Source organism: Lytechinus pictus, chromosome 1 (assembly GCF_037042905.1).
Source record: "Lytechinus pictus isolate F3 Inbred chromosome 1, Lp3.0, whole genome shotgun sequence".
NCBI lineage: Eukaryota > Metazoa > Echinodermata > Echinoidea > Temnopleuroida > Toxopneustidae > Lytechinus > Lytechinus pictus.
The window spans coordinates 17,871,855-17,899,584 of record NC_087245.1 but is presented as its reverse complement, the minus strand read 5'-3'; the positions used below and the strand labels follow the sequence as shown (position 1 = coordinate 17,899,584).

Sequence of the window (27,730 nt, the reverse complement as noted above, 5' to 3'; positions counted from 1 at the left end):
TTTCATGACCATAATGACCAAATTATTTGTGTATTTGGTATTTATTAGCACATAATACATGAATATTCATTATATATTACAGGTGTGATCATACATAATTTTACACATCTAATAATTTTTTTGTGACACGATGGTTGTATGAAATAAGATAATTTGAATGATATACATGCTCTTGTATGATTTAAGGTAAAGAAACTTTCTAGAAATGGAAAAATAAATATAGGGCAATTATTTGCATCCAAATTATGAAAATACTTGTTTTTAGGAAACAAAGAGCGTAAGCTATTATCCTGTAGTTTAAAAATGATAATGAATACAAGCAATATATAGTTTCACATGAATATATTAAAATTCAACTGGTTTAAAAACATATATCTTGCATTATATTGTGGTACCATGTATATCATCATCTTGAGACAATCTCTCTTTTCCAGAAATGCAATGTCTTCTACCAAAAAAGAGTAAGAGCTATACAGTTAGGAATAAGCACATTGCACCATAACAAAACTTTAAAAAACCAATGGACATTCTCTCTGAATGAGTTCGCTAAGAATCATTATAACCAGTCTTTACTTTAAAATACCATTATTCTCAAAGTACCATACAAGCAGACAAGCAGATCAGCTGAAGTGATCTGCAAACTATTATTTTCTATATTTGCTTCGGATTTTATTCATGCTTGCTTTTAATAAATTGTTAAATAATTTAATGTGACCATATCTTTATATTCAAAATTAATTGAGAGGCATTTTCAAGTGAATTTGAGACCACCTTCTCATTTCTAACCACTATTCATGATTACGTTCTATCCCTTTATACGGGGATAACTGCTAATAAGCATCAGCATTTCCTCCTGTTGCTAAACCACATTCATTTTAATCATAAATATTGTTACTGTGACACAATAAGCCTGAAGAGGGCGCTAGAATGAGAGGCAGAACCAGGGGATAGGGGATGAGTGTAAAAGCCCAGGGTCCCCATTTCATAAAGACTTGTTATAGTAACAAATGCAGAAATTCTACAACAAATTTACTATCAGCCAATCAGACAGAAGGATTTCAGCAGATTTAAACTGTTATTGCGAATATGTTACTATAACAAGTTTTATGAAACGGGTCCCCAGTCTCTGTGTGTACTTGTTACCAGGCTTTTGCCAGGATGCCAAGGACAAATCTTTACAAGATGTCAGGAATGGACTCTTATTGATGGAAAGTCATTACTTTTAGGCTCACCAATGTCCTGGCTACAATTGAAAGATTAATGAAGGTGATGACAGGCCTCCAACAAGAGATTCATCTGATATACCTTGTAGGGCAGAGTGTGGAAGAGGAAGTCCTTTGGACAACCTTCTTGAGACTATGCTCAGTTAAGCTGAAGCCAAATAAATGTCATCTGTTCATCAAGTCCCTTCTATACCTCGACCATGTTCCAACATTGGACGTCATCTTTACTGATCTAGACAAAATGAAGGCGATTGCAGACTGGCATTATTTATTCAAGGATTTGCTGACATTGCCCGCCCTCTATATGCCATGACATCAAAGTCAGTGGAGTGATTGTTTGACAAAATACGCCTTAAAGAGGGCACTTTTTAGATTAAAAGGGCAGAGAGGTTGGATATAATGGTCAGGGTCTATGTCAGGACAAGGGCAACTGTTGTCACGGGAGTGCAGTTCAGTTCCAGGACATTTTTCCTCTGTGTATTCAAGGTAGGATGTGCACATAAAATGCTTGCTACTCCAGTATGTTTTGCTAATCTGTAAACTTCTGGACACGCATGTGTTGTTATTTGCTCTGGCTGTGACAAAGACAAGTTCAAAAGTGTGATATCGATTTAAAACTTATTTTCTATCATTTGTGTTTTTTGTTGATTATTACAATATCATAGCCTGTGGTTTGCTTGATTGCTCTCTCATGAGCTTGATAAGTTAAGAACAATGGACCAACAGAGTGAGCATGAGAGTTATTATTATATACCTCATACTGAGATTGTTATATACCTCATACTGAGATTATATAACTCATACTCTGATTGGTCAAAACTGCATCATGTGACGCGGTGCTATTCTGTCTCAGGGTCAGCCTTATAATTCCGTCTCATCGTCTCAGGGTTTGACTTACTGTACATTTCTTCTATCAAATCCTCTGATAGTACTCATAACCCCAGAGGGCGGAGTTTTGTACATGTATCTACGCGCCCTCGAGCTAACTGGCTGCGCTTTGCTGCTGCTGCTCGGTCATGAACGCCCAGCCAACGGCGCACTGGCTGGCCAACTGGATTTATCGGTTGTCCTGGCCAGCATGCAGCAGAGCAGCCCTGGTAGTGCAGCTTGTTCAAAATTAGCAAATCAAATTGAGATTAGAGTTACACCAGTGGCCGTGAAATTTAATACATTGGGGATAGAGTTATGTGATTATCGATGAGGTACATGAAACAAATATGGACTGCTCTGTATTCGGATGTAGTGAAAATCATCACTCCCTCAGTACTTTTCATACCAGCCCTTCTGTCACCCCAAGGCCTTGGCGGAGGGGTGATAGAAGGGCGAGTATGAAACGCACCTCGGGAATGATAATTTACACAGTCATCCTCATGCACAGTCAATATTTGTATACTGTGAGTCAGAGCAGGCATGCTGAATAATTGCTAATGTGTGTTATGTTCAGGGTAGGAAATAATTTTTATTTTTAGGGGCTATTTTTCTTTTTCACATTCAGGCGATCACAGAATTGGGGGCCATTTCTTTCATTTTATGGGCTACTTTTTAGGGGTAAAAAGTAATTGTGCAGTAAAAGCAATATTATCCTTCTACAACAGAACAGATCTTGGGTTGACTCTAGAAAGAATGGTTGCCCCAATGCATGCATTTTAGGGGCAATTTGGGCTGTCATGAGGGCGAAATCACCTGTCACGCTCATGTATTTCCTATGCTGGTTATGTTCCCCATCTAAATTGATTGCTACAGAGAGGGAGTAAGAGAAGATCCGTGAGATCAATAGTAAGGAACAGCCCCGATTGCTATATTATTGATATCAATGACAATTCAAAGCTACTAAATCTTGATAGGCAAAGGGCAAATTTGTAGACTTCAAAAAATTGTTATCACTAACAAATTTAATGAAGCGATGGCAAGAAGTTAACCTAGTTGAAATGACATTACAGAGCATCTTGTACCTTACATCATTCAGTCTGCCCAAAACGGAACTCACACTAATTAGCTGTAAGAATATTGGAAGCTTCAACTCTGAACATTACACTCCGATAAATATCAAGAAACATGGCGTCAAGTCATGTTAGATGTACATGTATCAACCTTAGACTGTGATAAATATCAGTGGTGTCAAGTCATGCTGGCTATATGACTGCTGCAGGCTTCAACTCTAAATCTTGCACTTTGATCAACACCAAGACATAAGGGTGCCAGGGAAGACCAAGGACCTGTAAAGGAACCCTTGGGGGCTTGACAAGACCTTCACTGGAAAGAAGTGTCCTCTGTGAATGCTCCGGCAAGTCTGAAATCATCATCCAGCAGCACGCAGTACATCCTCTGGGGCGTCGGCCTGGAGTATGGGGCTGGGCGTGGCACCGTGCTGCGGAGGATGAACTCTCTACCGGCGGGACGAGGGAAGTCTGGGACGGATGATGATGATCCGCCACTCATCTTGTCCTTGTCTGAGATGGACGGTGATGAGTAACTTTCACTATTGTCTTCCTGATGTAATGAGTCATCCGTTAGCATATGAGCAGACTGCAAAAAGAAATGTCAGTGAATTTATTACATTTTAAATGGATTAGGTAATCTTGCAAACCAAAGAGCTGAGTGGTTCTAATTACTATCAGTGATTGTAATACAGTCAAGTAATGACAAATCTACTGAAAAAAATTAGTATGCTGATTATGAAAGAGTATATAATGCATATCCAAGTACATCTTCATTAATGGCAGTAGTCATTCATAAATATCTTGATAGCATTTATTACAAAACCTGTATCAATCTACCCATCTGGGGCACGTAATACAAAGCTTAACAATCATCGTAGAGCATTTTTTTAAAGATTGATTGTACTGACTATAATGTAGAATTAATCGTGAAAATCAAAAGATGGATGATGTACTCATATTATAATCTATTGTTCAACATACATGATACTTGCCAAGACCAAATTACTTAAAGATCCAAGATACATGTATACTCAATATTCCATCATTTAATTGCCCCTACCACCACCCCCCCCCCAAAAAAAAAATTGTGTTACTTAAGAAAAGAGTACACAAATCTACAAAAGATTAATACCCATTAAAATATGGTTTTACAATAACATGTGACTAAATACAGTTGTAGAAAATGAAGAAAATTGTCTTACTATTATCATCAGGTATGTACAAACAAACACTTAGTATTTTATTATGTTAAGACATAGTAATTACTAATTGGTTTGATTGGCACTGCCCTACTAAAAAAATGATGTGTAACATGAATGGATCATTCATAATTCATCTTAACTATGAAAATATGATTGAACTAACCCGTTGGGCAGCACTGTAGAGTTTATGAATAATGCCTCCTACCACGCCCCTCCCAGCCTTGTGAACAAACACCTCCGGCTGCTCCTGTAGTTTGGTCACAAACTCCTCCAATTCATGCACACCTGCATGGCTTAGATGGTCTGTTCCACTATCAGGGGAGGGGAGAAACTTGGCTCGGAGGGACTGGTCTCTTGCAATGATGACTTCTACAAGCCCGACCTGCTTAACTATTTCCTGTATGACAAAAAGATGAAATAGGGGGACTATTCCATAAAGCAGTTTGTAATGTTACAATAAATTCTAGCAATGGTTGGAATGTATTAAGCCAAGAGGGTTACTCAATCATTTGTTATCATATTAACTAACAAGATATTCCATAAGATAATCAGCCTTTGTATGACCACCCTTTTTTTAATCAATTTTTACATTTTCTCAATTTTTACTTCAATGAATGTACTCAAGCTATATTTTGAGAATATTGCTTAGTAAATTTCACCATGACGAAAATACCATCACATGTTAGAAACACTTAGGCCCATATTATGAAGTCGGGTTTAACTTAAACTCAGGTTTAAAGTTGTGGTTTAAGTATGGACAGCCAATTGTTACATAAATCAGTAGAGATATCATATTTCAGCTCATTTGCTCTCAAATCATTCATAATTGTCTAGGAAGTATAAAAAAATGATTGTCTTCACCATCGATGAATCAGGAAAGAGCAGAGTAAACATAAGAAACATACAACTTAATACAAATTTTGACACCTTTGGCTTCCCATAATTTTAGCACAGAGTTAGACCATGGTCTAACTTAAGTTCAATTTGGCACTTCATATTTGGACTGTTTAGAAGGTTGTGCATAACTTAATAACTGTTCTTGTACAGCTTTATAGGCTTCCAAAATAGTAGGAAGAACAGAATGCTATGTGCTGCTAACTGAGATGAAATATATTTCTTTAATTCACAAGTAATTCAGTGCAATCTCCAAACTCAAAAAGTGTAACTTGGCACCTGCAACATACAGTAACAGATGCAATAAAACATATTTTTGTATTTATCTGATAATCTTTGGTTGAAAGAGTTGTAGAATGAGGCAAGGAAGGATAACAAGAGAAACAAGCATCAAACTCCACAGGAAGGAAAAAGACATTAAATAGAGAAAGAAAAAAATATTACGAAGATATAAATTCACAAAGAGGAGGTGGTAGATGAGGAAGTCTATTCAATGAATTGTTATTATAGCCAGAGGAGTACAGAGGTTGCAATCCCTCACCAATGACTTCCAATTCTTGAAAGGCAGATATACTTTGGTTTAATACTGACCTCGTATTTCTTGATATCTTGGACAGGTGCTCTGGTCATCCTGGATGCAGTGTTCAGAAGCTGAGGAAAATGAGGCTTCAGAGATGGTACTTTCTCTGCACCTAAACATGATAAAAAGAAGGTGAATGCAAAATAATCGGCCAAATATCCCGGGGAATTTGAGATGATCAGTTTCCCAATCACATTTATCTTCATAATCATAATCATCATACGTACCGCAACAGTACTTAATTTATAGCGCAGTAATTATGGCCCTATGCTCCCATGTTATAAGTGTGAGTGATCACTGTAATAAAAGCATTACCACTGTCCTAACAGACATCATTGTGATCAACGTAATAAGAAATTTGAGATATCCAGTATCATCAGCACCAGCATCACTTTAATCATTATTCACCATTATAATCATAATCATCATCATTATCACCATCATCAATATCATAATCACCATCATCGTCGTCGTTGTTGTCATCATCATCTAAACTTCACCACCACCATTATCGCAATTGCCATCACAAATAAAAAAAACTCAAATAACCATCACCATCCTACCTGCTTTTTCCAGTCTTTGCAGAGCGGCATGGACCAGGGCAGGTAAGAGGTGTAAGACTAGCTCGGAAGGTTTCAGAGATGCTAAGAAATGGAGGACCTTTTCTGCTTCCTTGGTATCATCAAACAATCTCTTCTGCCGATGACTAGGAACAGCTCTCGACTGACTCCAAACCTCCTGCCATGTGTTACCTGGCAACTGTTAACACAAACAAAATTAGACAAGACCATCATTTTTCAGATCTACTCATACCAAACTAAAAGATAGCAAGCTGAAAACCAAAGAAACAGATTGGGCATTTGCACCTCAACAATTGAACCAATAATGTATTTGCAGTCTTGTTTTCAAAAGAATTTCTTCCAAGAGTACTTTTACTCCTCTGGTTGCTTGCATACAAGCATTCATGCTTTCTTAGCGATCAGGTATCACACCAGCACCATCACCATTGGAAACTACTTCACTGCAGGTTAAAGAAGGAATTCCTCTTGACATCTTTTAAAGCTAAATGAACGTGGTTGCAGTAAAACACTGATTTCGCGAGAAAGTCTGTAAAACCAAGGTAAAGTATTGAAATATCATCATGGATCTAGATCTGGTACAGTAACAAAAACTGAACTTTGTGAAATCATAATATCTAGCTAAAAAACGATCACACTGAAGATCACCAACACAGAAAGGCACATGTGGGACAGTGTATTATTATTGCTGGAATAAAGACCCGACGGAAGTCACCAAATCCGCAATTATTTTGCTTATTTCTCTGCAATTACACAATTTCTTCCACAATCCTTTGGCACATAGTGACATATTTTTTATTCATACAAACAGACACTTTGGTGATCATTATATTAAATTCTGTAAAAATTAATTTGGAGATCGTTCCCACAACTGGAATTTATCTTTAATCCTCCAGTTTTTATATTTATGAATGATGAGGGAGCATGAATATTACTGTGACAAACTGCATGCAGTGAATCTGACAGACAAGATTCTTAAGAAATCTTAAGAATTTAAAATAAATTTTCATTTCATTTACCTGCATTCTCTGGCTGAGTTGACCTCTGACCCTGCCCTCTGACCCCTGTTCATCGGCCGGCATAAGAGGGTCATCCAGATCCACCCAATCCCGAGGGGAGTACCATCTTACGAAGTCTTCCAGAGTGCATCCTGGGTTGGCAGCCTAAGGGTCAAAGGTTTGACATGTAAGCTCATTAAAGTTTCGTTCTGATTATCAGATTTAATTGTCTTGAAATGATTGGAAAATACTGATTATAATGCACTGAAGAATTGCTGCATGATATTAAGAATTTGGAATAAAGGAACTTCAGGTACTGCACAAATGTGCATGAATGGGATGGGTCACGTATGTTTGGCAAGAATATCTTTGCTGTTTTGGTCCTATTTTGAACAACATTTAAAAACAATCCTTTCAGTTGGACTATTTTACCATAATTTTCTTTCTGAACTTAAGAACCTTGAATTCAATTTCAAAACTTCGCAATAATCATAAACTTTTCCCACATCTTCCCTTTATGATTTACAGATATATACAGTTGAGGTCAAAAGTTTACATACACCCATGGAATTCAGTGAAATTTGTTCGCTTGCCAAACATCATAAAATTTATTTTATCTTCAGAAATATAAATACTACCATGACGAATTTGGTATCAAATGAAAGAGCATATTAAGCTCTTTCACATGATTGGGATGCCGTTGGGATTAAAGTATATTTCAGGTGAAATTTTCTTTGAAGGAAAAAATTAATATTCATGCCAAACGTATTCTATTGTTTGTTATTATATTTTCAAACATCGTTTCACACAAATATATAAATTCATATCTATGATTTATATGACACTTTCTATCATGATATATCACCACTGAACAAAAAATTGTAATCTGAAATTTTTGTGTTAAGAAGTGACTAGCACAAATATGAAAAGTTTTGTCAAGTTTTTATTTTTAATTTGTCTAAAATATGAAGATTCTTGGGGGAAAATGGCACCTAAATATTTTTCAGCTCCTGATGACAAAGCAATGTGATGAAGGGGCATCACATACTCATTTCTTTGATATCAAATTCGTCATGATAGCACAAATATTTCAAAAACATACAGTAAATTTTATGATGTTTCGCAAGTGTCAACTTTTGTTCGAATTTCTTGGGTGTATGTAAACTTCTGGCCTCAACTGTATATATACATTGCAGAAACAAAAATGTGCTTTGCTAAGTGCCTATTAATCCACCAGAAATGGAGGTACTTGATCAAAAACAATGACTGCATTTCAATTAAAACTTTACCTTGAAAGACTCCATATCTGACAAAAGGCAAGCACTCTGCATCCTGGCTCTAAGTTCCATCCCTTCTGAGGAGGTTCCAAGTTGGGCTAAGACCTCAGCATGTTCCTCTAACATATCTTCTGTCATAGGTGCTGGATCCTATCAATAAGGATATCAAGATCAGGGTCAAAGCCAAATGTTTGGTCAAACACGCACTTCAAAAATCATCTGACATGCATCAATCAATCGATTGCAAAATTGCAAATGATGTTTGCTTTCAATTACAAATAAATATTTTGAAACACTCCATCAGTCAAAAAACTATATTTGATTCTAAGAGATTTGACTTGGCCTGACTGAAAATTCCAGTAATGCAACTCACCTGGGTAACTGGAATGTACAGAACTTCATTGGTGTGTAGTAATCTGAGTTCTCCGCATGGTTTTAATCTTCCTTCCGGTTTCATCCCTTCCTTTCCTTCGTCTTCTTTTCTTGAACCTTGATCCTTCTCATTTCCTACATCTTTACTTTCTGCATCTTCTAATGAGATGTCCATGTCTTCATGTTCTACACGCCATCAGAGGAAAGTAGGAGGTACACAAAAATTAAGCTACGATATATATATATATATATATATGCCACAACAGATGTACATTACATTCTGAGGTGAGGTAACATGACAGAATGGAATTGACAAGCAACTGAGTTATTCCTGTACTTAAGAATTCAGTAACTGGCATTCCTTCATAGTAGAGTACTCATAGAATATGCAACAGCAAAATTTGATATGTGTTAGCATGATTTCTAAATTCTGACATAACCATGAGCTTGGTGAAAACATGACCATGTTTTCACGAATGCGGCTTTCCTGTGGCATCAAAATTAAAAGTAAACGAAACATTCTTTATTATTCCTAAGACTGGAAATGAACATTAGCAAAACTTAGAACTACAGAATGAAATAATCTTCATTGATAAGACATTTCTACTGCATGATGACTATATTAAACTCAAAGGTATTTCTAGTAAATTGCTATTTTATGGATGGAAAATATTTTAATTTCTTTGTTTATGCAAGAATTGTATGTTTTACAACAAATCTGATTATCAGAATGACAACATCAAATTCTATGCCACCAATATTCTTCAGCTGAACTGCCATGATGCTTGCCCCAAACCATACTTAAGAATAGGCTAGACTTTGTTGGTGCACTTTGTATATTAATATGCCCTGCAGAAAGAATGTTAGAATGCAAAAAAAAGTGAAATAAAATGACAAGATACTACTCACCATCATTTTCTCTGCACACATTTCTTGAGTTGAGAGACTGTTCCTCCAATCCTCCTTCATCAGGCGGTGTCGCATCATCGCACTCAAAGAATTCCTCCTCGCTATCATCACTTTCCTTACTACGTGACGATGCAGCCCTCACGATCCGGGTGATTTGCTCGTTTGATGGAGCTCCTCCCTCTGCTGAGGATTCTCTTGAAGGGCTCCCTCTATCATCTGTTTGATCTGATGAGACACTACTGTTTGGTGGGTTTGAGTCTTTAGAGTATAGTCGTTTCCGCCTCTCTTCCCTATCCTTCTTACGGTCAATGCAACAATTAAGCATCTATATAAAAAGAATGAGAGAGATAAAAAGGGAATTTCAGGAACAATGAAAATGTATTTAAGAGGGTGTTGCAAGATATTTGTAATCAATAAAAAATCAATTTTAGGAGGTTAAATCAATTATAAGTCTCCAAATTAATTGTTGATAATTGCAACTTTGCAATTGATTCCTGGTTTGTTTCTTACAAACATAAAGTACTTATTAATTCAGCATAGTTTGCATTGATCTATCAGTTGCAGATTAGTACATGTAACTTACATTTGCAATTGATTGAAATGAGTTTCTTGCAACAATTTGCAAAGCCCCATTATATGAGGACATTTGAGTTGAGGTATCTCGACATGTATGAGAATCTATATTTGCATTTTGTATTGCTGTTCCTGCACGAGAGCTTTCAAGCATTCATTTATTTGCCATGATAGGATTTCTTAGGACACTGTACAAGGGAAAAGTTATCCTTAGATGAAATTAAAAGCATACATTCAAATTGTACCTGCCTCAACAGAGTAGTGTAATGTCATTAACAAAACAAAATCTCTTGCATTCCAGCGATACCAGAAATCAAGATTCTGGCAGAAATGTGTTTGAAAACACATCCCATCAAGGGTGTGTTTATGCTTCCACTGCGAGGACAGAATCAGCGTTTTCAAACGTCGATCCAAAACGCCGATCGTAAACGTGGTTCTGGGAGTGCTGTTTATGCTTAACTTTTCAGAGGCGAAATCACGATCTCCAGCTGGCTTCGCATTGTAATTTTCGTTGAGCAGGAAAGCGAGGTCAAATTGGGCGCGCCCTTTTTCGAAAGTTTTTTTGTTTGAGTGTTGTTATGGGGAAGGTACGTCGACTGTAATATAAACATCGAACAATTTCCGATATTTTAGTCATTGCATGGAGCTTCTTGATAAAGCCATATAATTTCCACCATGGTGAGGATATAGTAAAATAAAAGAAGAATATTAAGTATACACAATAATAAAATATCTATTTGTTTATGCTACAGGGGCATCTTGCGATGTCTCCTCATTATAACTCATGTTCCAGGTTATTTTTTGGTGTAAATCCCTCAACGTTCATCGTGATGACAAAATAGTACTAAAGCAAAACAAGGGAGATGAGAGGTAATTCCGTGGAGGTAACATGCGACCATGGAGCAATGCGACTGTATTTGCCCGCGGATTTTCATCTCACCGGAAGCATGTACCAAATGACGTCATTTAAACACGTTTACGATCATGGTTCTGTTTATACTTCCCCAGAAAGCCTGATTCTGGTCAAATGACGTTTACAAACGCACCTTTTTGTGAGTTCACGATCGGTGTTTTGAAACAGCGTTTAAATGAAAGTAAGCATGGACGCAACCGTGTTTTGGACTAATCACGTTTGGAAACGCTGATTCTGGCCTGAAAAGTGGAAGCATAAACACGGCCTAATATCAATATAATAATATGACAATTGCTTAAATCTAATATTTCCAATGAAATGTGTTTCAAAATCATGATTCTGGGGAAATTGACTCTTGAATGCAACCTAAAGACAAGACCAAATAGAAATCTGAACTGAAAGCTAAATAGATGTTACCTTGTTAAGTGGTGGTGATTGATACAAAATCACACAGTTATGCTTCATATATCATGGTATCATTTAGATATAAAACAACTTCATTTAAAATTAATCTTGCAATTTATCTTTTAATTCATTCTTTCATACACCAATCACCTCACTTACCTGTAACTTTTGATGAAGAAGACAGCATCCCATGTTAGGAGTTGTTGATCCAAGACTATATTAAACAAATTAAAAGCAATTTTTGTTTTAAAATGATACTTTATTTTGCTCACAATGGTGATAGTGTGCTACATCACACATGTCTACAAAAGCTAGTCCAAAGGCTAGGAAACTATCCCTAATGTGCATTGTACAAAACTGTTATTCTGGCATTCCAATTAATACACAAAAGCGCAGTGATTGTCAGATCACTTTTTTGTGACTGATTCTTTATGATGTTCAGATTCACGGCAGCACCCTGTTGGTAATGTTTTTATTTTTATGAATAAAAACCCTTTCGAAAAAAACATTTATCTTACAAAGTTAGCAATTGTATATTAGAATGCTCTATAGGTGTATATACATTTATACTGTATACTGAGATTTTGGACAGCTCTATGCTTGAGATTTGGTTTATAACAATAATTCTATAATAAATATTTTTATTGGTGAGCCAACTGTTTTTTAAGTTTTAACTTCAATATTTTAATAGTAATTTTATACATAAATATGAGATTCCATGCTGTACCACATGTTCTGCCACACAATATTATTTTTGTTAAATAAACTCCTTAATTTAATCTAATAATGAATTTCATACCAAGAAAATAGATTATGTTTATATAATATTGACAATAATAAGAATATAATAATATAGGTATATTTACCCAGGGAAGCCACTTCAGTTCTGAAAACTGTTCTCCCTGTGGGCCCTGCTATTATTATTACCCCTGCTTTAGCTGGGCTGCCTAGGCGCTCAAAGCATTCAAGGAATTTCTTCCTACCGGGTACCCATTCACCTCACCTGGGTTGAGTGCAGCACATATTGCATATTTACCATAACTTTAACATACAGGTATTTCAAAATGAATTGACTCTGTTCTTACCCTGGTATATTGTAATTATTTTCAAGTCGATACCTCATCTCTAAAACAAATTCATGCCAAAGGTGCGCAACGCCTTTGAGTCCTCCGTGACACTGGTTGACAACACACATACTTATAGCTAGCTTATAGGTCAAGCTGGATTCAGGAGCTGTCTTGAAGTGCCGATATCTCTCCTACAAAGAATGAGATTCAAGATATTTACTTATCCATCATCTCAGGCTGAGATATTTACTACCCTAAATAATCATAATATTTATGTTGAAATCAAATATATGAGTATGATAGTGTATATAACGTCTTGAAGTTTGGCAAAAGAATTATTTCTCCTTCTATTAAGATTTCAATTTTTGTCACTAACATTCCAATGGTTCATTTTTCTCATATACATGTATTGTCAAATTGCTGAATGATATTATAAGATTATACGTAACAAAGAGATTCAGTAACACATTATATAAGGACCATGGTATGGAGATCTTACTTTGGGCAATCTCTTGGCCTGACTTCAACTGTTGATTTCAACAGATAGTTAACTAAAAAAACTTTTATCTTGAGAACATGTGGCATACATCCTTATTTTATTTTTGGTCAAAAGGTATATAAAGATGCTTAATGAAAGTAATATGAATATGAACATTTTCTCATTCCACCTGGAAAAGCAACTAAAAAAACAAACTCTCAAAAACATGCTATTGACAGGTTGAAAATCATGTTGCAAATTATGGCAAATCTTTCTGCAAACATCCCCTGTACATCTGCAAGCATATTTCTAACATACTCTTCATATTATCTCATATAAAGTAGAAAACCAGTGTTTAACCATTTTGATTATCATTACAATAGTTTATTTCATCATCATACTTGTGATTTCAGATCGCAAGGTGAGTCTAAACCAAAATATCTTGAGACCACAGAAATCTACTTCACTTTGGAAAAAAATGACTTAAAACTGGTAAATATAACATACATAATCTGGATTAAAGAAAAAGCTTCATCAAGCATTAATCGACTTATTGACAGTCAACTAATGCAAATTTAAGTGTATTATGAGTAGGTATTGATGCAATATTTTTCAACCTATGCAGACTTATGTATTATTAATAGGTATTGATCTAGCATTTGTTACCTTTTTATCAAAATCTTTTTCAGTATCTTCATTAGGCGTAGATGCACTCTCACCAGCTGGGGTAGATACTGTACTCGCATCGGGAAACAAGAACTAAAGAAGGAAAAAGAGAATTATGGCATCTGAACTTTGTTGATGCAGTCAATTTTCACAGTTCTATATTTTGCTAAAGATGAAGACTATCGTTAATTACAGTTTGTGTACAAATGTAGCAAAATTGCACATCGGAACAATTTAATACAACAACTGTAATAAGAATTTTGCTCTTTCATCTTTGTCTTAAAAACCTTACAAACAAATAGTCCTCAATATCTTCAAAATAATCATTAGTTTTAATGGGTGTAACAAGGAAAGCTAAGGAACATTTAATGAAAAGACTTGTCAGATTTTCCCCCCTATTAATTATTTCATCCTGCAATTACAAAAGCAACAACCAGATACATGTGATTCTCAGCAAATCAAAAAGGAAAATTATCAAATCTGACAACTTGTCTTGTCATTAAAACACATTCAAGTCATACAGTCTAATAACTTTAACAATGAAGCAGTACAATGTTTCATTCACATGTATACAAGAGCAAAGAGCTATAGATGACCTGCAATATTTTTTTGTGATTAAAAAAACGAACAAGACCAAAAAAAAGAAACATAAGGGTCCATGAAAGAGTTCAAGAAAGATATTCTTACCACTAAGATGTCATTGAGGATGTTGACTGGTATAGGTGACTCTAATCTAGATGCCTGATTGCCCTGGGTTCGTCTCCTACGCTGTGCTGCTTGTGCTCTGCTCATCACCGAAGACAGCGTGGGAAATGGGACACGGGCTGGGTCTGTTAACCTATGAAGGGCTAAACTAACCTGCTCAGAGGTTTCTGAAAATAAAAAGATTAAGTGTATTTCATCACTATACAGAGATAATTATGAATGACTGAAGGTCAAAGATTGTAACTACTTTAAAGTTCTAAATGTTTGATTAAAGGAAGATTAATTTCATTATAATTGTAAATGAAAAGTGTTACTATAAAAGCAAGAAGAACTATAAACTATTCATTTAAAAAGCAAAGGTTATTCATTCTTTAATCAAATATATGATGAAGAAGTAATCTCCACTTTACGAATGTGACCTGAGGGCCATTTCATAAAGCTTAACTGCATGCAGGACTTCATAGAAGCATTCTCAATCCCCATTTTTTTGTCTTTGGATAAAGTGTAGGATTAAGTAGAATTTAAAGTGAAAAAAGTTGAGCATGATTCCTGCACAAAGTTGTTCACATTTTTTAAAAGGAATCTTAGAAAAGCATATAATATCAATACTCCACTATTAACATTACATCTATCGGTATTACTGTCATTCTTGTTCATACTGTTACCTACCATCATCATCATCTTCAAAAGCACCTCCACCTAGGAGTTGATCAATGGATTCTTTACTATGGGCAAGCTTGGCAAAACCTTTTAAGTAGTCAGCTGCAGGGCAAAACAAAGAAAATAAATCATTTTTTAATGACATCTTCCAGCTAATTGCCTGTGCAACTTCCTGCCTTGCTCATAAGAATTGAATTTTTTTGTCAAACTTCAGAAGTTTCATAAGTCCCATATATAGCTGCAACGTTATCATAATACCAGGTACAAGAAAGTGTGTGCTGAGGAATTGGTTTGGAAGGGCATACATTTTCAAACAGTTTTCTTAACATAAGCGTGAAGTCAAATAGAACAAGTTAAAAATTATGTTAGAAACAACCGATTTATCAAAATTGTACTATGACAAGATCATACTGACTGATTTCTCTCCTTGACTAAAGCTAGTGTGTTTAAGTCATATGAACTTAAACATTTTACATTAATATTTGTTCCAACTGGTCTAAGGAAATCACAGATGAAAGGAATACCAAACAAATTGTTACCACTTTCCTCTAAAAAATCATGCAAAAAGCAGTCTTTGATAAAATCCTGATATCAAAGGCTACATTGCTAATCTTAATGGTAACTTACCAAGTAGGCTACTAGGATTCTCTGTCATGTGCACTCTGGCTGACCACTGAGGGGCCTGAAGAGGATCAAGATCACTGGAAATAATAACAGAAAAAAGTTCATAAGGAGCTTTTATACCAACTTGATCACAGAATATACCTAATACTTTCTATTGAGGAATTCTAACCAGACCAAATAAAACCAAGATATGCTAGTGGAAAAGGACACCCCCCAAAAAAAAATGTTAGTAGGTAATTGTCAGAATCATAAGAACATTTTCATAGTAATTTCTCCATCTTATGACTCAATTCAACACTGTAAAATTACACTACCATATGTTCAGTCAACCAAATTCATTCATCTTAGTTTTTAGAATGATACAAGTCAACAAATTCCATATTCATTTTTGGGCACACAAACTATAAAATCTGTCTTAGTACAAAACTTATTGACAAAAGCAAACATCAGGGGTACAGCAGTGCAGACAAGGTTTGTCTATGTTATGACCACAGATTCACAGTGACATGGTGAAGGATCTCAAGACTACATGGACTGAACAAAATTAGCATGAACATACGAACTATTACAGAAGTACTTGGATATGCTCATCAGATTGAAATTAAATGTAGCACTACTTTGTATAATACATCCACAAATAACACATCTAAATATGAAGTGTACTCAGTCATGTTCATTTGGGAATCAAGTACAAGTATTGTTTCCTTACGAGAAAGCGTCGTTATCAACAATCATGTCCTCGGCAAAAGAGGGCCACGTGGCTGCTAGATGAAGCTCGCTAACGGGATCTTCTACAGCCCCGTACGGCAGATTGGTGAAACCAGGGTATCCTACATCATTATCATCTTCTAACATATCAAGATCTGTAAAGGAGAGATAGAGAAAGTGAGAGAAAGAGAAAGAACATGTGTCAAATATTGATCTCATAATGACTGGGGGGGGGGGGGTCAAGATAGAACGAGAGATAGAAACCATACACATGAAAATGAGAAGAAAGCTGAAAGGGAGGGGGAGAGACAGGGGAGAATGATAGAGAGTCACACATACAGAGGCAGACAGAAAGACAAAGTTGTGTCAAACAGATACAGTACGAGCTACATCATATGAAAAATTCATATGGAAAATAACAGACAAAAGTGGACTTTGTGAAATGAAAAGGTAGCCAAATGAACAGGAGAGAAAAAGCAAGGAAAAGAGAAATACAGGTGGTAAGGGAGGGAATGAGAGGGAGAGGAAGGGGGGTAACATTGACAGAGAAGGTAACAGATTACATATCACACCACTGGAAAGGGACACAGAATGATAAAAGAAAATTGCAAATTTTAAAGAAAGCAAAATTATCAATCTTCCCTCCATCCAATAGAAAATGGTGGTTTAAATCAAGTAGGATGCTATAATGGATCTGATTTTTTAAACTAATCTTTAACATGAAAGACACAACTCATTTCTTCTTAGTATATGATCACATACCTGGAGGGAGAAGGGGCCAGGAGAACTGAGTCCAGTCATGAAGTACATAGGTGAATCTTACTGCTACGTTGACTTCAGGGATTGGTGAAACAGGGGATGCCTGAATTGGAAGCATGTACATGTATATTTATAAGCATAATGACTATCACAAGTAATGCAAATTTCTATGAAGATACATGAAAGTTTAGTTAGCAGATAAATCTAATTAAAAAAGAATAATTAGGCAAGGAACTCAATACAAATAAATTCATAGTTGAATACATTAAAATTAAATGATGAAGTGACTCAATGAATAAATGGAAAGTGTGGTAAAAATAAGTTCCATAAATTATGGACAAATTTTTGTACCATCTAAAATGATTTTGCATACAGGACTAATAATTAAAAGCAATGTTTAGTTCAATAAAATAAAAAATTAGCAATTTCTTTCAGACAAAAAGGAAATTAAGCACAATATTATCAATAAGTTACTGAACTGCTTCAATTTCAAAAGGAGCCATGACAAAGACACATTTCCCAATTGGATATTTAAAAAAGTTCTGAAACAGACACGTGCAATTTTACCAGTTTTGATTTGAAGACATTGACAAGCCCTTCTAGGTGATTGTACTGATGAGGTATTCTTTTGAGATGGACAATGTCAAAGGTTGTTCGAACCCCAGGGGCTTCACATACACCTGTGTACATCCGCCTCCATTTCTGCTGTATCTGGGCAAACATCGGCACAGCACTAAAAACAAGAACACAAAAAAAGAGAAACAATGGACATTCCCAATCAAAGTAATTGATATGATGCCATAAGACAAAGACTTTATCAAGATTCTAATGACAAATAAAATCAACTGAAATTTAAAATTCATCTTAGTTTGCTTTAATTTGCAATTTCATGGAGAGGCACAACTCTCAAGAAAAAAAAGAAATTTTTCTATTTACATACAGTAGGATTATTTCATTTTGTCAAAGTTTTATAATTTTGACAATATATCCCATGATGCTGTATTTCTGTAAAACAATTTTTTTTCTCTTATTGTCGAACTGAAGCTTATAAGCTTATAGTAACTGCATAACTCATGTAGGTAATGGAATCTATTCACAATAGGACAGCTACAATAATTTAGACTCACCAGTTTGTATTGTTGACTGCTATTGTAAGAGAACTTAAAAGGAGATTGCACTTGCTCTCACTCAGAATAGCCTCAGAGTTTGCTGCGGGTGAGAGGACTACAAAATGCCTCAAACCATACCTAAAGAAACAGAGAAACAGGTAAAAAAAAAGTTGTGAAATGTCTTCTTGCTTTGGCTGCTTCCACAATAAATACTCATTTGAGTTACAGACTATCCTTTTCTATGATCTTTTCACAAACCAATGTAGCCAGGGAGATAATACCAGCTGTTTGACTCAGATATACTCAGTGCACATGAGAAATTACAACGCTTGTCACACTGCACCTTGATAGTGCACCTTGATCCCATTCATTAGATCAAATTCTTCCTTTCTTGAAAGAAAGTACTTCATGTTGGAATAGTTATCATCTAGATGATCCCCTGCTTTTGGGAATCTTTAGGCATTGGACAACTGTTATCATTCTAAGGGCATTATGAAGTTCAAGAGTTAATACAGGTTTTTTACAGATGTGTACTGTACTATAAAGCTTCTTCGGGCAGTCCTGCATAAACCTGAATGTCAGATGCTCATAACATTGACAACAGCACCATGAATCAAGCCTGACCAGGTATTCAAGCTCCCTTTGACTCGACCTTAAATTTTAAAAAACAGGTCAACCACAGAGGAACACTGTCTATTTCCTGAACAACTTTGGTATCAATGGGATATTTGCGCTATTACCCGAAGACAACTAGATATCAGAACGACCTGTTTAAGAACGATTTAAGAAACTATGCAACCGTGCAGTGATTTTGCAGATGTCATTCATGCTATACAAAATAAGTCATAATTGCCGACATGGATTAGCTTGAAAAGTAGTGCTTGTAACACCTCCATCTTGTGGAAGTGTGTGGGGTGGACTGATCCCCAATCAAAGCGTTGGGGCTAAAAGGTCTCTGATGTAATAGACACTCAAAGCATTGCATGAGAGTCCATTCTTCCTCACAATATCTTAAGGAATATTTAGGACTTGACTTTGTACCAAATGATAAAGGAGTGTAGTCTTCTGCAAAATGTCACCTGAACTACCATTGAATTTATAAGCAAACATTTTGTTTCCATATTTTGGCAATGTGCACTAGTGGTGATGGTTATCCCATCTCGGGTCAGGCAGCATTAACTTTCTCCTTCTCGCTTGACTTGCAACTCTAAGCTCAAGTAAATCAAATACTTCTCTCAAGAATGATGGTTCAAATGACATATTTGTAGCAGGATCTATAATAGAAGGTAGGGATACCTTTCTGCAAGGATTTGTACTCTGTAGCCCCACAATGGAATCTCAACCTGAGACTATGTCAGATGTTCCTGATACTCCAGATCATGACTTATCTACTTCTCTCCCTAAAGACTCTTATCTGATCAGGAGCAAACATCCTGGATGGCCACTTAAATTCTTGAAATCTCATTTTTCTTTTTGATGGTTTTACCAAGTTCTGATACTCTGCTTCACTCTTTTGTGCATGAATGGAAGGTTCATTTTTGTCTCGGCACATATTTTTTACAATAGCAAAGTATTAAAAGAAATAACTGCAATCGATCATAAAGCAACTTTACCTTTAGTCAAATTGACTGGACTCTCAAAAGGATTAAAAAGGATAAGGGTTTAAGAACAATCAAGAAGCATCATCAATAACAGAGATGCCAACTTTTGGAAATCAGAATTAGGGAGGATTTGCAACCGACACCAAATTATGTGCGCGTAGCTCACATCTCGAGCGCGGAGCGCTCGACCCTTGCGGCCGGGGTCGAGGGCCCGCCTTAGGGCCCTGGAAGCTCTGGGTTTCTAGATGCTCTCTGGTGCAATCTGACCCTTATTTTGGAGCATTTCACATGTTTTTAAAAAAAACATTGTTCCCACTTTTTTGACATAAAAATAAAAATATCAAATAGCCTATGCATTTTACATGTAAAAAAAGATGAGGGGACAATAGAAGAAAAGTACCTGTTCAACTATAATAATGAGGAATTATCCTCTTTATTATTATTAAAGCGCGGGTAACGTCTTCCTCCTCGCTTGGTGAAATAAGTCAACAGGGTACTACTACTAGTGGAGCTCGAAGATCTCGTCTTCGCAATGTCCGTATGCCGTTTGCTCCCTACGTGCTTCCGAATATCATCACGACCTCCGTGCTCAACTTTAATGTCCACGCTGCAAATTGTGCAAAATGCATGGTAGATTCCTCTTTCCGACTTCCGAATACACGGGTACTGGAGACTGTATTCAGTCTTATACTTCCGAGACCATTTCTTGGTCTTTTTTTGTTGATTTTCCGCCATTTCGTGTCAATATCAACCCATCAATACGCCGAAATCACACACCGATATTCCATCGCACGACTCAACAAATCCAGCGGCCGCGAGCGCACACGCCTCACGAAGCTAGCCGGGCCTACCGGCCTGGTGCACAGTGGATTCCCGTTGGGCATATCACATGCACCAGCTTTTCGCTGCTCCTTATTTGTCTGCCTTTCACACAGAATTTAGTAGCAGCGAAACGTAATGGAGTTACTACATGCTTAAGTCAGCAGACGATACATGTACTTCCAATCCAATTTGATCAATGCAAAAAAAATCGTAATTTCGGGAGGATAAGGATGGTAATCGTAAGGGCGGGAGTTGGGATGAATTTTCGGGAGCCTCCCGATGAAATCGGGAGGGTTGGCATCTCTGCAATAAGTGAATCAATTCATAGTACATCATTGATGCAAGAAAAGGTCTTCACAAGGACTGGCTTTGTGTTACTTTACTTCAGACTATTCTTCTTGTGACAAGAATAGTTAATCATATGCCAGTAGGTAGGACTATTGCCATGATAAAACTGGCTGCTGAAAGCCTATGTAAATTCTTCTCCAATACAATGCAATCACATGATATATAAAGTGCCAGAATCTATTGAAGGCAATGATGAGCTGCTAAATATGTTTCATCAAAGTGGGGTCTTCAAACTGAAAAAGAAGACAAGATGAATTTACAAAAGCATGATGTAATAATTCATCCCTCTGCCATTGTCATATCACGAATTGTAACACACCTGTTTTGTTTTTTTAATGAAGACCCATTTTGACCTTGAAAACCAGTGTGAGTGTGCCAAATTCAATCCGCAAGATTTGCAATGACCTGTCCCTCTAACCAATCACCACCTGTCTACCAACCTGCCTAACCATTTGCTAAATGTTTTTACCCCTTTCAAACTTTATTTGATGGGCATATAGCAAACAAACAAACAATAACAATAATTGATATTCCAATGGAATCTTTTAATGAGCACTGGCATCAAGTCTCAAATTACCATATAACTTTCTTGTCTTTAACCCAAGATGTTTGGATGCTTGGAATCATCTAGTTTTAGGAACCCTGTGGCCCGTAACACAAAGCTTAGCAATGATCGTAGAACATTTTTCTATGATTGATTCAATTGACTACAATGTACAATCAATAGTGAAAATAGAGCGTACGATTAATCGCTAACCTTTGTGTTACGGGCCCCTGATGTAATAGGTACACATAACATCTGATAAAACTTTAAGTAGATGAGCTTACCATCTACAAAGGCAGTGTGCTCTAGGAGGAAAATCATTGCCGGATGAAAGCATGTCTTCTATTGGCTGAGGAATCTTATCTGAAAGGAAAATTATACAATATAATGAGAAAAATCTATCAAACAGAAAGACTTTATCATCATTCGTGGTATATAATGTAATGCTAACAATGATTTTGATAAAGGGTAGTAATCAATAAATGGTTCTGGAGTCCTGGTTTATGAAGAATTTCTTATTAAGTGGGAAAAATGAAGGAAAAATCTAATCATAAATTAATTTCAACAAACCATGACATGGTCTCGATCCATAGCCTGCAGTGAATTTATCATACAACCTTCCTCAGTGCATGCACCGATTTAAACAAAGATAGAATAAACCAAGTTTCAATACCACCTTTATGACTTTCGCCCATTATGATTACAAGGCAGATTTACATCACTACAGTCCAGTGCAAATAACTCTCAGAATTATAGAGTTGATGTCTGATTACTGGTATGTTGGAGATTTCAAAGACTTCCAAAATAGACCAATTGCCAGGTGCAATCAGTTTGCGACATACAGATGTTCAGAGAGTGATATGAACTATAAAAGAACTGTATTATTATCATCATTATTTCTTCCACTATTCAAACTCACAAGTACATTTGGAATATATGTTTTCAAACATACCATCTTCTTCTTCCTGCTTGCTACCATCATCCTCTTGTTCAGATTCCTCCTCCTCATCCTCTTCCCCTTCCATCTTCAGCCGATGCTCGCTGATGAGGAAGTGGAAGTTTGCAAAGGAAATATTCTCGGATTTCTCCTCCCATTTGCCTGATGTGAATTCACCCTATGTGAAAAGAGTGACAGTCAGCAAGGTTTCCACTTTTCAGTCATTACATTTCAACTCCTAGATAATGTAACAATTTGATTGGCTCTAGCAGTGTCTCCTACATTACACAATTCAATATTGGAGCAGGGCTGACACTGTCATATGAATATCAAACACTATCTCTTTAACCCATTTCATTATAGGCCTATATTTCAAAACATGAAAACATGTATACTTGACACATACATGACATGTATTTATTCTGGAAATTAGAATACTGTATGAATAAATTTAATCATTTAATTTGGAAATTAGGATGAAATGACCTTTACATGTGACTGGTGGCCTGTTTTTGTGCTAGAAGGGATTTTTTCATTTATTTTATTTCATTATTTTTTTAATGTTTTAACATAGTGGGAGTAAATTTCCTCTTTAACACTTTAACAGTCAATATTGACAAATTATAAACTTTGTTTTCAGATCCCTGTTAACAAGAATTTCAATACATGTAGTACAATAATCTGATTTAAGTTCTTTTAAATAATAAAAATGGTTGAGAATCTGAATCACAACCCAAGTACATGTCTCTAGTCATGTTTAATGTTTTGTGATTTAATGAGCAGCAGGATGAAACATTCTAGAATTACATATTTCAGAAATGGAGATGTTAATATTTACCTTTTTAAGTGGGGGTCCTAACAGAGCAGATGTAAGCCTCCAGTCATGGATGACTTGCTCCAAACGAGATATGAATCTAATCAATCAAATCAACAAATGAGATAAAAATAATGTGTTCAATGGAGCTAAAAAATACCAAGTTTCTCATTGTTGAACGTTACGGACGCAGCGTCTGTAACATTAGCGATCAACAATGAGAAACAAGATGGCGGCGTAAACATTCGGGTAAGTCTCCCCCGTCTTTTCATAATATTTTTCTCATTTTTTAAATGAATTCTTGTTTAAAAATGAAATCGATATCGTAGAAATGTCGGAAATGAAGTTGTATCCCATTTACAATTACATACAATGTCAATGAATTAGGCCTTTTTATTAAATTTTAGGGCTAGATCTTTTAGGCCAAGTAAAAAAAGATAGTAGTTGATCGTCCAGGTTTTTTGAGAGCAGTGATGAGGGAGGGCCTTACTATTTGCTATCTTACTATTTTTTTTAAAACAAGGAGGCATTTTCTCAGCCCGTTTTTTACATCAGTGATGAGGGAGGTCCTTACTATTTACTATTTTTTTTGCTATTTTTTATTCAAATGATTGTCAGGCCATGTCAAGCTCGAATTATATTATATGATCGATGCATGCTCAATATTAATAATAAATGAGTAGAAATATATATATATATATATATGCATAATATATGCAATTGATTGGAAATCTATGGAAAAAGTATTATGCGATAAAAATCTATTGATGTATTACTGATGCATACCGGTACTGTATTGTTGTAAAACAAAATGTTCATGTCAAGTGAATGATTTAAACATTATTCTATATTAATATACATGTAAGGGTAAAAAATGCATTGGGGGGGGGGGGGGTCATTTTTATTACCATGGCATGGAGCCATGTTCAGTTTTCCAGAGCCAATCTCTTGTTTAGCTCTGGGCATGGTTTCGCATCGCAGTTTCCAGCTGCTTGTATATTCATTTACATAATGTTTAATACTGTTCAATTTTTATTCATTTTTTTGAATTGATATCAAATGTTAAATGATTATTGAATTAATTGTTAATTGTTCACATAATGTTTATTATTTCAATATTTGTAACTGTTAGTGTTAGATCTATTTACTAACTAATTTTTACAATTGTCCATCAAATTGAATAGCTCAAGGAAGAATTGGCACTTACTGGAATCCCATTAATGATTTTCAATCTTGATAATGAATAACCCACTAGAAATGATTTTTTGAATATTCAATGCATTGCCTGCTGACGTTAGAAAACTCGCCAGAAAATTCAATTCATTTCACAAATTGTCAAATTCACATGTCGCGCCAGCACAGTCATCATCCCAGCACACATGCATTCACCCAACAGAGTCACAAGCACAGTCAATCACCGTAACACACATCGGAGTACATGCGCTATCACTCACCAAAAAACCCCGCTGAAATACAAATTACGTCATTAAAAATTGATTTATCTGCACCATATTTCCAAAGCATGCGACGGATTAGTTCCGATTCAGGAAGCGGGGTCCCCGAAAATGCACTAACAAGGCAAACGCCAAGCGTTGTCTCACCTGCATATTGCAGTCATGAAGAGACTGCATGTCAAATCTGAAGGGTAACATTTAAGAAGCTTTGACAGCGTTTCTATTGTACCATTGGCAAATGTGTGTGAATATTATAAATGGTGCCAAGAACTATAGCTCATGAAATAAATAACAACAGTTTTTAAAGAATAAACAAGTAAAATACAAAATCTGGTTCAGGTATAGAGAGTACTGAGTTCTGAAGTAAAATGTTAGTGTAAAAAAGTTCATGTCACTAGAGGAACAAAGTAGTGTGAAAGTTCATTGACCTTTGACCTTAATCAAATTCAACTCACATTCGAACCTGACCTGCACCTTCAAGAGATGGACCTCTGTTATGAATTTGGCGATCTCACCTCGAAGCTATAGAAGTTATTGTGTGTACAACACAGCACAGTGCCAGTCATGGAAAGTTCATTGACCTTTGACCTTATTCACATTCGACTAATATTCGAACTTGACCTGTGCCTTCAGAAGATTGACCTCTGGTATGAATTTGGCGATCCCAACTCGAAGCTATAGAAAGTTATTTGTGTACAACACAGCACAGTGCCAGTCATGGAAAGTTCATTGACCTTTGACCTTATTCACATTTCGACTCATATTCGAACTTGACCTGTGCCTTCAGGAGATGGACCTCTGGTATGAATTTGGTGATCCCACCTCAAAGATATAGAAAGTTATTATGTGTACAACATAGCACAGTGCCAGTCATGGAAAGTTAATTGACCTTTGACCTTATTCAAATTCGACTCATATTCGAACTTGACCTGTGCCTTCAGGAGATGGACCTCTGGTATGAATTTGGCGATCCCAACTCGAAGCTATAGAAAGTTATTGTGTGTACAACACAGCACAGTGCCAGTCATGGAAAGTTCATTGACCTTTGACCTTATTCACATTTCGACTCATATTCGAACTTGACCTGTGCCTTCAGGAGATGGACCTCTGGTATGAATTTGGTGATCCCACCTCGAAGCTATAGAAAGTTATTGGGTGTACAACACAATTGTTGACGACGACGACGCCGGAAATAGTGATACCTATGTCTCGCTCCGCTACGCAGGCGAGACAAAAATGAAGAAATCCGTGATCTTTTCCGAGTTTGCAAACTTTATTTTCTTGCTAATTTATGATGGTATCTTCATAATTCCAATAAAAAACCAAATCAGATTTTTTTTCTTTCTTGCAGTCACGGCGATATCGGACTTTGCAATTGCTTTTGAAGTTGCGAGAGAGATCCCAGAGCAAATAAGAGCAAATCGCTCGCCAATCTTGTGAATTTTTTTCACTATTCAGCAGCCATAAAATTAGTAAATATCAAGAAAATTGATGTTGCAATCAAAAAGGGAAGCGGGCGAGGACGAGAAACTACTTTCTTTTTTTACTTGGCCTTAGGCTTAGCTTAGAAGGAAAGTAGAAATCTCAGGGGCGAAAGTTTGAGGTATTTTGGCGGTACAGATGAATGCAATGGAATCCCTGGCTCCGTGGAGAGTAAGCATACGTTAGTAAATGATTTTTACTCTCTAGGAGCCTCCTGGCTAGCTAGGCAGGGACCTAGCCAGGCGGCTTCTAGAGAGTAAAAATCATTTACTAACGTAAGGTCACTCTCATGAAGCCAGGGCTTCCGTCATATACTTTTGTGTGTACCACCAAAAAACCTGAAACTTTCGCCCCCGAGATTTCTACTTTCTTTCTAAAAGATCTAGCCCTAAATCATGTACATGGGATAAAACTTCATTTCCGACATTTTGCGTCTGTAACGTTGGCGAAGAACAATAGGAAACAAGATGGCGGCGTAAACATCGGGCAAGTCTCTTTCGTCTTTACACAATATTTCTCTCATTTTTTTAATGAATTCTTGTTCAAAAATAACAACGAGAGCGTAGAAATGTCGGAAATGAAGTTTTATCCCATGTACATGATTTAGGCCTTTATTCATGTTATTAGGGCTAGATCTTTTAGAAAGAAAGTAGAAATCTCGGGGGCGAAAGTTTCAGGTTTTTTGGTGGTACACACAAAAGTATATGACGGAAGCCCTGGCTTCATGAGAGTGACCTTACGTTAGTAAATGATTTTTACTCTCTAGAAGCCGCCTGGCTACAGGGACCCGGGCAGTTGCATGACGCAAAACTAAGTACATGGGACTGTAAAGTAAACATTTCTTACCTCTCCCATTCTGAAGCTGTCGTAAAATCTGTTATTTCAAAGACCTCGGATTCCTAAAGGGAAGAAAACAATGTTTAATATACATTAATAAATACCGATGAGCTAGATCTACAATTAAGTAAAGATTAGATCCATATGATTCTCCGGTAAATAACACTTACCTCAACGTCATCTGCCATGTTAATTTATTGTTTTTAATTGAGATTTCTGTATTTTTTCCACTGATCGTGTGTAGCTCCCTC

General features: G+C 36.2%; 1 protein-coding gene across 2 annotated transcripts; it reads right to left on the bottom strand.

Annotated features, from left to right (window-relative positions):
* LOC129258635 (rab3 GTPase-activating protein catalytic subunit-like) lies at nucleotides 1-27,730 on the bottom strand. Of its 2 annotated transcripts, none has more exons than XM_054896877.2 (23): nucleotides 27,650-27,730; nucleotides 27,489-27,541; nucleotides 23,731-23,806; nucleotides 22,908-23,070; nucleotides 22,240-22,318; nucleotides 18,659-18,778; nucleotides 18,099-18,264; nucleotides 17,535-17,634; nucleotides 16,774-16,927; nucleotides 16,068-16,141; nucleotides 15,450-15,542; nucleotides 14,763-14,947; nucleotides 14,076-14,168; nucleotides 12,950-13,122; nucleotides 12,024-12,078; nucleotides 9,974-10,298; nucleotides 9,066-9,250; nucleotides 8,705-8,842; nucleotides 7,437-7,580; nucleotides 6,403-6,598; nucleotides 5,851-5,951; nucleotides 4,529-4,762; nucleotides 1-3,749 (listed from the first exon to the last, which is right to left on the bottom strand). In XM_054896877.2, the coding sequence occupies exons 1-23, from the start codon at nucleotides 27,665-27,667 to the stop codon at nucleotides 3,474-3,476; spliced, it is 3,201 nt and encodes a 1,066-aa protein (XP_054752852.2). In that variant the 5' UTR covers nucleotides 27,668-27,730; the 3' UTR covers nucleotides 1-3,473. The 2 variants fall into 2 exon arrangements, with proteins under 2 accessions (XP_054752852.2, XP_063953531.1); XM_064097461.1 differs by having other exon boundaries at nucleotides 9,066-9,241.